Source organism: Artemia franciscana, chromosome 1 (assembly GCF_032884065.1).
Source record: "Artemia franciscana chromosome 1, ASM3288406v1, whole genome shotgun sequence".
NCBI classification, from domain to species: domain Eukaryota; kingdom Metazoa; phylum Arthropoda; class Branchiopoda; order Anostraca; family Artemiidae; genus Artemia; species Artemia franciscana.
This window is the reverse complement of record NC_088863.1, coordinates 53,701,031-53,717,078: the sequence shown is the minus strand read 5'-3', so window position 1 is coordinate 53,717,078 and position 16,048 is coordinate 53,701,031. Positions and strand designations below refer to the sequence as shown.

The 16,048-nt window shown below is 36.8% G+C and overlaps 1 protein-coding gene across 7 annotated transcripts in view; it reads left to right on the top strand.

Moving 5' to 3' along the window:
* The window catches only part of LOC136031369 (A disintegrin and metalloproteinase with thrombospondin motifs 9-like), a 466,037-nt gene that overhangs the window by 362,292 nt on the left and 87,697 nt on the right, over positions 1–16,048 (top strand). For all 7 annotated transcript variants that reach the window (XM_065710922.1, XM_065710894.1, XM_065710885.1 and 4 more), the window contains one exon: positions 5,223–5,414. In XM_065710922.1, the coding sequence (XP_065566994.1) occupies positions 5,223–5,414 (192 nt within the window). The remainder of the gene's footprint in view (positions 1–5,222; positions 5,415–16,048) is intronic.

Sequence of the window (16,048 nt, the reverse complement as noted above, 5' to 3'; positions counted from 1 at the left end):
CCAAGAACAGAGCCCTGTGGGACGCCCCTTCAGACAGGTAGGGGATTTGAAGTCACCCCGCCCAGACTCACACTCTGTACTCTACCAGAGAGATAAGAGCCGAACCATGAGAAAGGAACTCCGCGAATCCCTAGGCTATTGAGTTTACTTAATAAAACACTGTGATCAACCATGTCAAAGGCCTTTGAAAAATCCAGAAATAAGCCAAATACAATATTTTTAAGGTCAAGTTGGGAACGTATAAACTATGTGGCGTCTATTAGTGCATGAGCAGTTGAAAATTTGGCATGGAAGCCATATTGATGAGGAGAAATCAACGAATCTGATGAATGATTCCCAAATACAAAGGGAGAAAGACGTCGGAATATAATTCTCTCGAGCACTTTAGATATAACTAGGAGAAGTGAGATTGGACGATAATTGCTTATCTCAGACGGATCGCCTTTTTTATGAATCGGGATAACAATTGCTGATTTAAATATTTCTGGGAAGACTCCATTGGTTATAGACAGGTTTGCTATATGCACAATGGGTTCACAAATATAGGAAGATACGGTCCTAAGAAGCTTATTACTTATGCCAAAGAAGTCAGGTGTACTTCTATTAGAGAGAGACTCGATAACTTGAAGCACCTCTTTGCGATCAGTTGGAGAGAAAAACATGGATCTGGGATTCTTGCTAGGGTGTACTGACTTTGAGAAGGAACAGGAGTTAGCATTTGGAATATTAGTGAAATAACTATTAAAAGCATCCGGCACTGAAATTGGGTCAATTAATCTGCCACTGATGTCCCTAAGGTTAATAGGTACAGATCTTGAATTCCTTTTTTTTTTAAATAATTTCATTTATTGTAGGCCAAATTTTTTGCAAGTTCCCTTTGCAGTGAGAGATTTTTTAATAATAATAATTTTTCTTTGCTTCCCGGATGAGTTTGGTATATACGTTTTTGTATTTTTTATAATTAGTCAGGTCAATAACGCTACTGGTTTTGCAAGCTAACTTATATAGGTCATTTTTTCGGTATGAAGAGATTATTAGGCTATTGGACATCCAGGGGCGTATATGGGTAGTTTTTCGGTTCGATTTACGAACTGGAAAGGTTGAACTGATAAGATTACTCAATCCCTTTGTATAACTACTTGTGGCTGGATTAACATCCTGACAATCCAAAATCTTGGAGCAGTCAAAGGATTTCAAACAATCCGTGAGCCGGTTCCTATTCACAGTATTATATATTCTATTATACGTAGGGGTATTAGTTCTACGGGGTTGAGTAGCTGATAGGGAGGGTATGGAAAGATAGATTGGGAAGTGATCTGACAGGTCAGAAAATATTATTTTGGAGGACAGGTGGTTTCCCAGGGAAGTGGATACAAAAATGTTGTCAATTAAAGTAGCGGTAGACCTCATAGGATCAACTCTAGTAGGAAAAACGATTGTGGGAAGAAGACCACTTGAGGTAAATGTTTCAAAGAAGGTATCACAATCATTATTATTGCTAACATTTAATAAATTACAATTGAAGTCCCCAAAAACTATTGCCTTCTTTTGTGGTAAATTGATAAAACTAGAAAAATCATCAAACAGATTACAAAAGAAAGGTGTCGGAAATGAGGGTGGTTTATAAAATAACGAAAAAATAAAAGAATTCTCGTCTACACTTATGTCGACGATTATTGAATAAATGCATCTATTATTTATAGGTTGCGACAACAAGAATTCACAGTCTAATAGTCTGGTGAATTTTAGACTTGATCGGATGTAAAGAGAAATGCCGCCAGAGGACTTGGTTAATTTTCTTTCAATATGAATAGCTTGAAAGCCAGTGAGGGAAAATTCATTAGTATCATCAATTCCTGAAAGCCACGTCTCCGTTATTCCAATTACATCGAAAGGGTAGTAACCATTTGTTAAAATTAAATCTTTAAAAATAGCCCACTTATCCCGTATGCTTCTGATGTTAAAGCAAATTACATTAAGTTTGGTCTCTTCCATTAGCTTAGGTTTCACATGTTTCACAAAATCAAAAGTGTCGATATATTTACAGTTAATTTGGTTTAAAGGGCTATCGGGGCTAGCTAAGGTGTTGGTGGACAGATTATTTTGGTCATCGTAATAATTAAAAACAACATTATTGCATAGTGATAAATTCGTGAGAAACGTAAAATCTTGTACAGTACTTGTATACTCCAATTCCTTCATTTAAGGTTTGGGGTTTTCTTTCTGCTGTTAACAATATCACGTAGAATAGGACTCCGTAGGCTTTAAGAAACATGGGATCCATCACAGTTAGCGCATTTGGGCTGCATTTGACACGGCGAATCACGTGCTGCCTCATGAGGACCAGCACATCGAGAGCATTTCGGGAAAGAACTTTTACAAACCACCTGTAGGTGGTTGGGTTAACGGCACTTGTTACAGCATCGTGGAAGATGACGTGAAAAACAAATACTCGAATTGATTCATACTCAATCCGAATACCATCTTTTAAAGCATGGTCGAGTGACCTGGCATCCGTAAAACAGAGCTTTACGGAATTCGAGTTGCCAAGACGAGTAGCATCAGTGATCCCAGGGACCTTCTTAAACATAGCGAGTTCAAAATCACGTTCAATGCCTTTAACTAAATCATAGTACTTTTTGGATTTCATTTTCACAATTGAGGAGGGTAGGACAGACTGGGCCGAGACACAGAACTCCGGGGCAGCGGTTTTATCAATGGACACAATCATCTTGTCACCAACAGGTTTAACCGACAGAATCGATTCATGACCGCAAACTTGTTCCAGAGCTTGTCTGCGTTTTGTAGGATTGCTCAGATCAGGCGAAACCTTAGAGATAATCACTGTGGAATGATTTTCATCGTTGCGAGATGAAAGGAATGGGAAATTGGTTTCGTAAGACACCATTTTAGAAGACATAGTTTTTAACATCTGTTCACAGCTATTTACTTTCGCAGCTAATCTAAAATATGCTGCCTCTGGTATACAGGGGACTTTAGTAGGTACACGAATGACGTAGCAAGGATTATCCAAATCGTCATTATCACACTTACGTAGCAGATCGAGAATATTCTTAACATTATTTGACACTGCCTTAGCTCCAATACGCTTTGGTGGCTGGATATCATTGTTAACTGTGTTCCAAAATTCCACCTTAGCAGAAGAAATGACTGATCCGTCAAAAAATCAACGGCACACTTAATTATCACTTCATCATCTATTCCGGATTCGTAATTAGACTGTATGAAATTTAGCACGGGCGAGTAAACCAGTTTCCTATCACTCACCGATCGCATGCTATCGCTGTCTGCATCAGACATAATTCACATAATTCAATAAAAATGCCCAACTCCAATTCTCGATACTCTAAGTTCAATTATAGTCCAAAAATAAGGTTAAATGACTTATCGTTTCGAGGGGTGAAAATCCAAGAAAATTGATTGTAGATTGTCTGAGAAAATCCAAAGTAAACTTTTCATACGATTTAAAAAGTTAGATATAGTTTGAGAGGTCCACAAAATAGGCTAGAAAGTCCTTTCGCCCGAAGAGGATATCCAATTTCTTCTATAAACCCATTTCATCACAATCAAATCAGGTAATAATCACATTTTTGGCATTCAGGTAATAATTTTGTAGCTGTTGAATAAATTCAGTCTCTAATTAATCCAATATACGATCCTTAATCCACTGGTTCAGATTCAGTGTCTAATTAATTCAGAAAATAATCCTTTTTTTTTCACCACTGGTTAAAACTGAGATTAATCCTTTTCAAGAGAAAATAAGTCTTAACAAGTTGAAGACTAAATAGCTAATGATATACTCAAATATATACTATTTTTTTTCTTTTGTTATCCTTTGGCCTTTTATGTCCACTAAACATTTATTTGAATTTGGGTGCATAGCTGCGTTTCTCCTTCCCCCTGTCCCCCAGAAAAAGGTTATTTGCTTGGTCATACCATAAGAAGAAGCAATAATGGGGTCTATTTATCACATCACAGCAATGCCCAGAGGCTATTATCATGTGGGAAAAAAAACAACAATTCAAGCAAAATAAGGAAAGGAGGAAAAAAAGAAGAAAGGGGCCGGACTGGTGTAGGGGCTGTTGAGAAAGAAACACATTAAGGAAGCGATTCTTACTTCATAATATGCATGAAAATTATAGACGCTTTTGGCATGCAGATCCGCTAAACTCAGCCCCACACCCCGTCTAATGTGCAAAATATATAGCAAAAATTAGATTTTTTTTTCATGTATCCTTACAATGCGTCTCTCTTGTTTCACTACGTATACCTACAAATTGAATAAACTGTGAAAAAGGAAGAACCAGAAAACAAGAGTGATGGGTGGCGAAATTTTTTGGAAATATATAGGTTTTGGTCTTTATATTCGCAATTTAAGAGTTGTGGGTGTAAATAATAGTAGGGCTACATGCTACATGCAAAATGTATTAACTAGAATTCTGCATATTATAGGTAAAAATTGTTTTCTTAACATGTTTCCTTCTCAATAGTCACCAATTTAGACCTATATCACTTGTCTCGCTTGAACCCTTTCATCCAAACTGCATAAAAAGATGCAAATCTCCACACAAAGACACTGCCAGTTATCCAGAAAACATAAAAAACCTAGACGGTTGAGAACAGTTAGCCGAGTTTATAAACTTGAAAACAGTGCAATTTTAACAGTTTACTCAGCTTTGGTTCAATTTATAGGGCTTTTTACATCCAAAATCTATATTCATTAGCCATGGATAACATTTGTACATCTTCCAAAAATCATAAAGCATATTATTGTTCTTCTTAGATTGGTGTAAGTTGAATATCTAAATTGTTAGATGTTGCAAGCAACATCTAACTATTCAGCTTCAGTCTTAGCTGCAACGGTAGAATGCTAGCCATCAGTAAACACGGCAATATGAACTATTACTGAAATTAATTATATTCGAAGGTATTATGCTAGATATACTATAGAGATTATTTCGTAGATTGAGTAGCACTATATTACTAGGTTCTTTCTGAAATAAAATATATTTAATCAACAAAACAATCAGAACTAATAAATACAAAAATAATATATTTACACAATATACGGCAAGATAAAATAAATAAGGGGGGGTGCTAGTAATTACTGTAGTCAGCAACCAGCAGCTACTCTACCTTTTCATTACTAACAGACCAAATTTATAAGCTTTCCTATGTGAGTTTTTTTTTGTTATTTTCAGTGTTCCCATTCTTGTGGAACAGGTTTTCAACTTCGAAAGGTAGAATGTCATAGAGTGAATGAGTATGGATGGGTGGATTTGGACCCAGTTGTTAATCAGTGTAATGAAACAGAAAAGCCAGAGACATATAGAGGCTGCAGCAATGGTGACTGTAATGCACGATTTTACTGGAGAAGCTCTGGTTGGAGTGAGGTAGGAATCTTAGTTTAATATATTTTGCTCTACCCTAAGAGCCTTCGGGTGACAGGCATAATAAAGTAACTTGTTTTATAAGGCTGGGGGAACCTTATCTTGCCTCCTTCCCTCAGGTAAGAAATTTTAGGCCTCCTTACTCTCCCCAATCCCCTAAAAAGTTAATCCTGAATGTTCTGACTTGGTCCTCCAGCCCTGAGATGAAATAGGATATGGGTTCGAAATCACGTATAAGGTTTTTGATGAATTATGCGGGGCCACAAGATGATGCGCATGTATTGTCTTGAGATCAATTAAATCTTCGGTCTATGTTTATCCGAATGACACTTTATTGGAAGTTTGTACTATGAAGTCAATGAAAACATGTCCTTAGGCTCTTTGTATTCCTTTGCAAAAAGATCAAATAGATCTCCCCTAAACGAACATTTGTAGGTGTGTATACGGTATAGCCAGTAATATTCCCAGTACTGTACAAAAGAAGTACCAAATGACCGCTCATTTTGTTAGCTCTGTTCATATTTTTAGGAATAAAATGCATCACAAAACGACGATGTGTCTTCATCAAATAGCAAGTTTACAGGTCATTTTTACGATAGTCCCAAACCAATTGCAAATACCAGAATTGTCGCTCTTGCTCCTATTTAGGCTGAAATTGTGGAATTGACGTAATCTAAAATCATTTTTCATCATAGCACATCGATTTATAGAAAAATACTGGTAAAAAAGGGCCAGACATTTAAGATCTACTTCTTTTGCATGGTGTTGAACAACATGCTGGACTACGTTTATTAAAGTTAGACACTAACCCCTTCGCAAGTGACCACGTTGCTGTTGTTGTCCGTGGAGATCTGCGTATTCTTTTTCATTAAAGCACAAGTGTCTAATCTGGCAATACACAAGATGAGATTGGGATAACTTAAGCAAGGGACTTACTGCTTAGCAGTGCAAAGTCTTCTGATGGAGCGCTGGCTCAAATTTATGAGATAAATGTTCCTTTTCTCTTATACATGAATTTACCTACAAATAAGTTTATTTACAGGTTAAACTCTCGTAGAGGCCAGTCTGTTTTCAATTCAATAATTTTGCAAGATAGAAGAAATTGGTTTGTAATAAAGCTCTATTTTTATCAGTATAAATCCTGCCTTTGAAATATAATTTATGGGTAACACAAATTCAATTTTGAGACCCATAGATTTTATTGGCTCACCATGTCACATGATGGTAATCTATGTGATCCTTTATCTTTTCTGCATATACACTTTTGAAGTTTGGCAAAAGTGAGTTATATATTTCACTGAGAAATGTTGAGAATCCAGTAAAATCAGACGTGGAATTGGCTGGGCCAACTTATTAAAAAAATTGTGACACGTAAAATTTATGTTCCAGGAAACTGTTTTGAAAATAATGAATTTGAGAACACGTTATACCGAAGGGTATTGTCAGTATCTACTGACAAGTAGATACCAAGATAAGACGCTCAGTGTGCCAGGAAAAAAAGTAAAACAAATTTATCGTGCCCGCGTTCCCGTGGAAAGTTCGAGAAATTCTGGTCTAATATTAAAAACCAAATTCCATTTATTTCTTCTATAAAAATAAAGAAAACTAAGAAAGAGAAAAGAAATATAAAACGAGACTACAACAAAGAAATACAATTGGAGATGACGTACACCGAGTCCAGTTCTTATTTAGTGATGATTTATTTTGCTAAAGTGAAAAGTTTGAAAAAAGTCAAAACGAAAAAATATATTCAAAAATAAATGTGATTTCAAAGTTCAGTCTTTGAAGGCGAAAATTAAAATTTTAATAGTATTACAAAACCATGAGAGGAAAAAAGAGCATAGATGGAATAAAAAGACCTTGCACCCATCAGAGATAACTAGAAATGATCAAAAGGTAGCATTGAATAGATAACAACGGTTTTTTTACGAAATTAAATATAAAAAACAAGTTTTTTAAATGAAAGTAAGGAGCGACATTAAAACTTAAAACGAACAGAAATTACTCCGTATATGAAAGGGGCTTTTCCTTCTCAACGCCTTGCTCTTTACGCTAAGCTTTGACTCTTTCTCTTAACTCTACATTTTAAAACAGTAAATAACTTTAGCGTAAAGAGCGGGGCGTTGTGAAGGAAAAGCCCCTTTCATATACGGAGTAATTTCTGTTCGTTTTAAGTTTTAATGTCGCTCCTTACTTTCATTTAAAAAACTTGTTTTTTTTTATTTAATTTCTGAACATTTTTGAATCAATGAATGTTTTGATTTTGGCTCTCCGCTGAGGAATAATAAAAACGAAATTTTTATATTTATTTTGTTTGGCTAAATGGCTTTCTCATAATTTTGATCGAATGATTTTGAGAAAAAAAGAGCGGGGGAGGAAGCCTAGTTGCCCTCCGATTTTCAGTTAATTAAAAAGGCAACTAGAAGTTTAAATTTTTTACGAATCTTTTTATAAGTAAAAGATATACGTAACTTATAAATTAGCTTACGTAAAGAACTTTTGTATTCTAATATTTTTATTACATATATGAGGGGGTTCGCCCCCTCGTCAGTACCTCGCTCTTTACACTAAAGCTTAAATTTTGTCCCAATTCATTAAGAATGACCCCTGAATCAAAAAAGCCACAGAATAAATAGTTGAAATTACTAAAAATACTTTAGCGTAAAGAGCGAGGTATTAGGAGGAGGTGAGCCCCTCATATGGGTAATAATTTCTGTTCGTTTTAAGTTTTAATGCTGCTGCTTACTTCCAGCTGAAAAAAAACTTTTTCATATTTATTTTTTCATTGTTTTTTTTAAAGTAATGCTAGTAAATCCTGCGCTCCCTTCATGGAAATTTTCTTCCCCCATGACAAATTTCTCGATGGAAAGTTCCCCCAGCATATCCCCCTCTTCTCAACGCCTGCCTCCAACCAAAAAATCCTCCTGAAAACGCCTGTACACTTCCCAATAACCATTACTACATGTACGCACTGGTCAAAGTTTTGAACTTGTAACCCCTCCCACGGGGACTGTGGGGGAGTAAGTCGTCCCCAAAGACATAGTTATAAGGTTTTTCGACTACGCTGAATAAAATGGCTCTCTGAGAATTTTGATCCGTTGACTTTGGGAAAATAATTAGCGTGGGAGGGGGCCTAGGTGCCCTCCAATTTTTTGGTCACTTAAAAAGGGCACTAGAACTTTTCATTTCTGTTAGAATGAGCCCTCTTGCAACATTCTAGGACAACTGGGTCGATACGATCACCCCTGGGAAAAAAAACAACAAAAAAACAAACAAACAAATAAACACGCATCCGTGATCTGCCTTCTAGCAAAAAATATAAAATTTCACATTTTTGTAGATAGGAGCTTGAAACTTCTACTGTAGGGTTCTATGATACGCTGAATCTAATGGTGTGATTTTCGTTAAGATTCTATGACATTTAGGGGGTGTTTCCCCATATTTTCTAAAATAACGCAAATTTTCTCAGTCTCTTAACTTTTGATGGTTAAGACTAAACTTGATGAAACTTATATATTTAAAATCAGCATTAAAATGCGATTCTTTTGATGTAGCTATTGGTACCAAAATTCTATTTTTTAGAGTTTTGGTTACTATTGAGCCGGGTCGCTCCTTAGGTTACCACGAACTGTTTGATGATTGGAGATCCACACGATAATCACATGTCTTCTTCATCTTCGATTTGGACCTGAGCATTCGAGCCACTAATTCCTTTAAAAGATTTGCAAGCAATGTCACAATCAATGCCATTTCCATGAAAGTGTCACCCGGTCACTATCACAGGATCTCTTACAACCACACTTCATGACGGTGAGAATTTTTGGTGTCACTGGAAGATCCGTGAGAATAGGACACAGCGTGCTGTTCCTAAGTCAACATCCCCGATTCTCAGGATCAGTAGCATGACTCTGAATTCCAATTTCCGTACTTTATGATAGGTTCAGAAAAAGTGAAATTTTGCTACTTCTGAAGTAGGAGGTAGATCTGGGGATGGACGAAAGTTGTAGACGTTGCTACTTTCTCCTGAAAGATTCGGTAACTGTCAAAATTGTCGGTAGATTTTCCAATATAGAAAGTTCAGCCTCTCCCACTGGTTTAATCTCATCTTTTAAATTATTAATTTTAGAAATTCTGAATATATTTCCTAAGTTGTCTGTTGTCTCTCAGCTGTTTTAGCATAATCCCTTTGCCAAGTCTATATAGACTGGTAATTGTGCCGTAGCCAAGCATTGCGTGGGTAATGGGAAGCAGTTTCCAGGTTTCAGTCCTAATCTTCTTAATAATGGCTTCGGTATCCCTGGCTGCACCTGAAATGGTTGGCTCAGACTCACTGTGCAGGTAAGCCTTGTGGTGCTCAGAAAAAAAATGACAAAGTAACAACACCAACAAGTCGGTATCGTCTCCAATAACTACAGTATCCCAAGTCTTCGAATACCCAATCGCTGTAAGCGCAATAAGCAAGTAAGTATCAGCTTTAGCTTGGATGGTTCTCTGGCCTTTGCCTCATAAATAATCAGAAAGTACTTTGATGAAACAGGTTTTATTCTTTTTGCACCAAAGAAATTCCTCCATTTTGGATGTAAATCTCATTTCTGAGCTGAACAGTACTTCCCATCTAGTGAGACGGTTTCACCTAAGACGAGTCATGTCTTTTGTCAATGCAGTGAAACATAGTTCTGTATTTGACCAAAAAGTAGTTCTATTATTGGTGATCTCCGAATATATTTCTTGTTTGACCAGGGAGTCCTGTGATGGAAAGCGTCCCCGTCTAACACGCAGTTGCAATTCAGACTATGTTTTCCCCCAGTAGAATCAATTTCTGAAACTCTATTTATTGCTTTTGCTATCTCTGGTTTATTTTGTACAAGAATCATCAAAAAGTGACGCATGATTGGACCAAAGTTCATATTTAAATGAAGATTCCTGGTCCATATTTAGCATTTTGGATATAGTTAGAAGACATAGAAACAGCAATGAAGGGTCTAAATTGTGGATTTTCTATCCATTTTTGCTTCATCGTCATAGGGACTGCCTGATTCTTCCGTTAGAGATAATGCTCCTTCAGAGATTTTCTTTCGTTCCATCAAAAATCTTCTTTCCGACTTCCACTGCTTTGTCGGCGTTCACATTTTCTGCAGCAGTCATGCCAGTAGCAAAGTTTCGAAGCGATAGCAGATTTCCCTCGAAAGAAAATAATTGCTCGACGAAGTCAATAACTGTTTTTGTGTCTTTGCAGTCACTGTACACACACATTTTGTTGGTTGCTTGTGTGATATGAAACATCCCTCAGTTCTTGCATCAGAAGATTAACGTGAGTACAGGCTGGACGTCCAGTCACCCACTGACGTTTCTGTACTTCTGTCATTCCTCTACCTCTAGTCAGTCCGGTTGCCATCTTCAAACTTCTCAACAGTTCTTGTTTTATGACCGAATCTGTAGATAAATAGGCCAAAAATTTATCCGACCTTCTCACAACATGTAAGCCTTTCCTGAAAGACTGGAAAAGTGTTGGGCTTGTATGTTCTGTATTTGCTGTTAGTACAGCCTCGTGGACTTTGTGTAGGTGTGGTGACCAGCTGGTGCGAGGTGATGGAGCATGTTGGAAATTGTTTGCAAATGAAACTTCCATTGACATGCACGTTCAACTCTGAAGAAATTTGAAAGAATGGCAACAATGTCCTGGTTAACTAGAAATTAACTAGAAGCCAAAGTTTATTAGTAACTGTACTGCTTACACGTTCTTTCAAACTCGAATATCGGCAAAATGGGTAAACCTTGTCTTGTGCATCATCGCATAATTATATTGAAGAGATTTGCAGATGCTGGACTATTTTAAGACATGCGCGAAACCATTTATTTGATTCGGTCTGCTTTGAGGGAGGAGAAATATGCAAGATACCCTTAGACAACTTTTTCCTAGCATTTAGGCATAGGAAGTGTAAATTTTCTCTGTTGGATCTGACTTAGTGTAAAATCCAAGGCATATTAATGCACAATGTATCTCGTTTGACCAAATTCTTGGGGTCCAGACAGTATTTTTACTCTGGAGCTTTATTATGGCTTTCCCGAATGTGCTGTTGTTCTATAAGTTTTCTTTGCTCATGGAAATCTACCCATTTCATTCTTATACTTAAATAAGATGTTGATCAAATGAGCATTGGCTAACATAGGCCTATTAGCCGCTTTTTCTGCATTCAGAAACCTTATGAAGGTATTTGTAACCATATACTTTCAATATGTGATGTCGAATAAACCTTTTGATGACCGCTCAAATGGACTCCGTATTTTTTTTTGAAAGATATTCAAACAGTGGCCCTGAATTAGGAGTTGATGGAACTTCTTTAAAAAGGATTTAACATCGTGCTCTTGTCATTTGACTTCGCTTACGCTTTCGGCAAAATATGGTAACATGGCTTAATATAAAAACTACACGTGCAGTGTGCCTGGACGTCTGTCAAAGTAATGGGCAGCTCTTTTTGTGATACTTCACTGCAAGCTATTCACGAGAGGCTCACTATCCCACAAATTCGTAATAAAGGTGGGCGCAACCATGAATAGCTTTTTCGACCTACGCTTTTCATTGTATGTATACATGCCAAGGAAAAAAGCTTGCATGTTCTCTGTATGACTTTTCCTACGACATCACGACACACTTAGCTTTTAAAAACACAACAACCCAACATAAGCCTCATCATAGATGTATCTTTCCAAAATGAAAATTGCTCCGACGTACGGAGCAGTTTTCCGATTTGTTCTTTTCTACAAGTACATTTTACTACAAGACACACAAAGGTAAGTGGACTAAAAGAATAGTGGAATTCATACACTTAGAAGTATCTTGCATCATGAATTTAGAATAAAAGAAGTAGCAAGGTGGGGTGGTCTCGCCATGCAATACTGTTTAAATAACCTAGCCATGACTTGGTCTTTAGTCAAGTTTTCTGAAAAGGGAATAAAAGTAATAATAATTAGTTAACTTGAGATTTAGGGGAATATTGATCAAATACATAATATGCAAATATGATTAAGATTAATTTAACAAATTACATTGCAAAACAATTATATTGCCAATGGAATGTACCAAAAAGACCTTTTAGACTGGCGGCCCGAAAAGCAACAATCACTTCAAAAACATGGTTCTCTATTTCTTTTTATCTGAAGGAATTGCCGCATCTCGTGGTTTTTATTCAGTCCTGAGTGAACTTCCTTGAAGTGATGATTATCAGACTGTTTCAAAATTTAGTTTTAACTTATATAGTATGTATTTTATTGTAATTCTTGTTTAATTTTATGCTTTGCTAATGACAAATTTTAGATATGCAGCCAAAATGTTCATCAAACAGTTCGTGGTAACGAACTGTAGTAAGGAGCGACCCGGCTCAATAGTAACCGAAACTCTAAAAAAACGGAATTAAGAAAAAATCCAATGTCTTAGAATAATTCTTCATTGTTTTACCTTTTGTTGTTTTATTATGGAGAGTTAAGGTGGTCTTGATCGTTATTTAGGTTTTACCATTATGAAAGAGGGTATACTGAAACCTAGTTGTGTCCAAAAAGGCTGATTTTGTTAAGTTAAAACCTCCAATAGTGTTGGAGGGGGCTAATAGGGTAGACTAAATCGAAAGAAGGCATTTGTATCCGTTTTGCTGAAAGTTCATATCTACAATAGTAGCTAAGGGAGCTAAGGGAGTAGCTAAGGGAATGTAATTGAAACTTTCTGGGAATTTAAACTAGATCTAAATACAACATATGTATCTAATTTGTCAAAAGGAGGCAATATCTCAGGAGTATCCGATGATATTAAGGTAAAACTGTCAGGGAGTATTAAGTGGGCCTTAGAATTAATTGAAACATACAGCGCATCAAGTTCGTCAAAAGACTAATCTGCAAGACCTCAAGAACCATTAAGGGTATTAATTTAATCTCTTAGGGAATGTTGAACTAAATCAAAAATAAATTGTGAATCCAGGATGCTATTGAGGAACAGCTTAGTCTGACTGGCACCTACGTTTTAGCCGGTTCTGCTTCACTGGATTCCCTAAGAGAATAAAGAAACACTTTCGGAGATCTAAGACCGAAATTGGACCTGCGTTTCGCCCAAACATCCAGACGCTACTATTGTTCTTGATGTCTACAACATCGCTGCTTCGACAAAGGATATGACTCATCTTAAGCGAATCCGTGTCACTGCACAGGAAGTGCTGTTTAGCCCAGAAATAAGACTGACAACCAAAAAAGATGAATTTCCCTCGAGCAAAAAGAATAAAGCTCGTTTTGTCAAAGTAATTTCTGTTTACTTATGAGGTTTATTTATTTATGATTTCTGTTTACTAGCAGCGGTAGAGCGTTTGATTACATAGGATCTTCATGAGCATTACACCGATTTTGTAGCGTTGTTACTTTGACTTTATCATCCTGAGCACCCCAAGATCTACATCCACAGTGAGCCTAAAGCAGCCAATTCAGATGCAACTTGGTTTTATTGGAGCCATTGTTAAGAAGATTGACACTGAAACCTATAAACTGCTTCCTTTTGCTCACGCAATTCTTGGCTGCGATACAACTTGCTGGGTACATGAACTTAGCAAAAACATTGTACTTAAACAACTGAGAGACAGTAAACAATTAAGGTAAATGCTTAAATGTTTTTTTGAATTGAATCTTCGAAAGAAAATATTAAATTAGCGGGAAAGGCGGCACTTTCTATATTGCAAGGTTCAAAATCTTCCTACAATCTTGACAGTTACCGACACCGGGTCTTTTTGCAGAAAAAAGCAACGTCTAAGACTTTCGTCCATCCTCAAGATCTACTTCCGCAGTGAAATGTCATTGTTTCAGAACCTATCTTCAAGTAAAAGATTGGATTGGGTGTCAGGGTCCTGCCGTTGATCCTCAGAATTCGGGAGTGAAAATCCAGAAGGGTAGGCGGTATCCTATCCTCACGGATCTTCCAGTGTCACCAAAAAAATTCTCACCGTTGCTAAGTTTTGTTGTAAGGGGTCCTATGATAGTGACAAGCGCAGCTATCATCAAAATGGCATCGATAAAACATTGTTTGCAAATCGTCCCCTGAGAGCGGTTTTGTCGTATCTGCAACTTTTTCGGGAAATGGAGTTAAGACTGCCATCTAATGCAAAATTTTTTGCTCTATCCAATTCTGTCGTCCATTTTATTGTATGGCAACTAGAAATACCTCGGTTTTAGATTTCTCGTTTAACGTATCTCACATTTTGCCGTTTTGTTAAGAGCGGTTATGTCTCACATTTTGCTGTTTTGTTAAGAGTGTTTTTGTCGTATCTCATATGGGAAAATTACATAGGTATTTTTGTCGTAACTCCGTCGACATATCCTTTTGAAGAAGAAAAGATTTGGTAAAAGTTTCACAATGAAACGGACGTTATTTACATCTGCACAAGCTGCACAATATTTACATGAATCCATGTACCTCATTTTTGCGGAATTGACTAATATGTTGTTCCAAGAATATAATATATATTATATCTTATATCTATATATATAAAAATTAGTTTTATGTTTGTTTGTTTGTACGCATATAATGTCATTATAAGTATATAAGGCTTTGTATATGACGTCAAAAAAATCATGCCGAGGAATCACAAGAACAACGTGAAAACAGGCTTGCGGCTCAAAGAGGTAATGCAAAAAGAAAGCGTGCCGAGGAATCACACGAACAACGTGAAAACAGCCTTGCGGCTCAAACAGATAATGCCAAAAGAAAGCGTGCCGAGGAATCACAAGAGCAACGTCAAAATTATCGCCTGACATTCAGGTAAAGCCCAGTCGATGATTATAGCTTGAGTAGATGTGTTCAAATCGGGACTATGTCTAAAATTTGTCCCTATTGCAAGGCCTTGAAATTTAATGGTGAAACAATGGGAATGCGTTGCGCCTCAGGAAAAGTTAAACTTCCTCAACTGGCTGCACCTCCAGCGCCATTGAAGACTTTATGACGTTACTGACCGGGACACCGGGACACAAGGAATATAAATAACGACCGGGACACAAATGAAGACCGGGACACAGGGAATATAAATGACGACCGGGGCGCTTCGCCCCCCCCCCCCCCAACTAGGTGTTGGTGTGGCGCAAAGCGCCACACCAGCAGCTAGTTATATATATTATATGATATATTGTAAATATTATATAGAGTACAATTTGATATGATCAAATACCTGATTTGTTATGATTTTTGTTGCGTATCGGTTGTCAGAATGAATCTAGGCTATGATCGTGTTTTGGTAGTGCTTCCTTGTAATGCAGCAGTCTGTCGGTAGATTTTTTTGTAGTTCATATTATTGACTTACAAATAAAGTGAACATACCACTCGATGCCTTTTTTATGTTCTTTATAAATATAATAATCGCTTTTATTGCAACTTCAAATTTAAACACTTTTTGACCTCACCTAACTAACCCAGCCTAACCTAACTAACCCAGCCTAACCTAACTAACCTAGCCTAACCTGACTATAAATAATTTTGTCACTGAGAAAACGTAGCATTATTTTGTCAAAAAGACCAAAAACGCATACTTTAATTGAAAATTCGGCGCCAAGGAAGAAGAAAACAGCAAAATAAAATTTATTTATCTAACTTAATCGTTGAAAATTGATGCTTG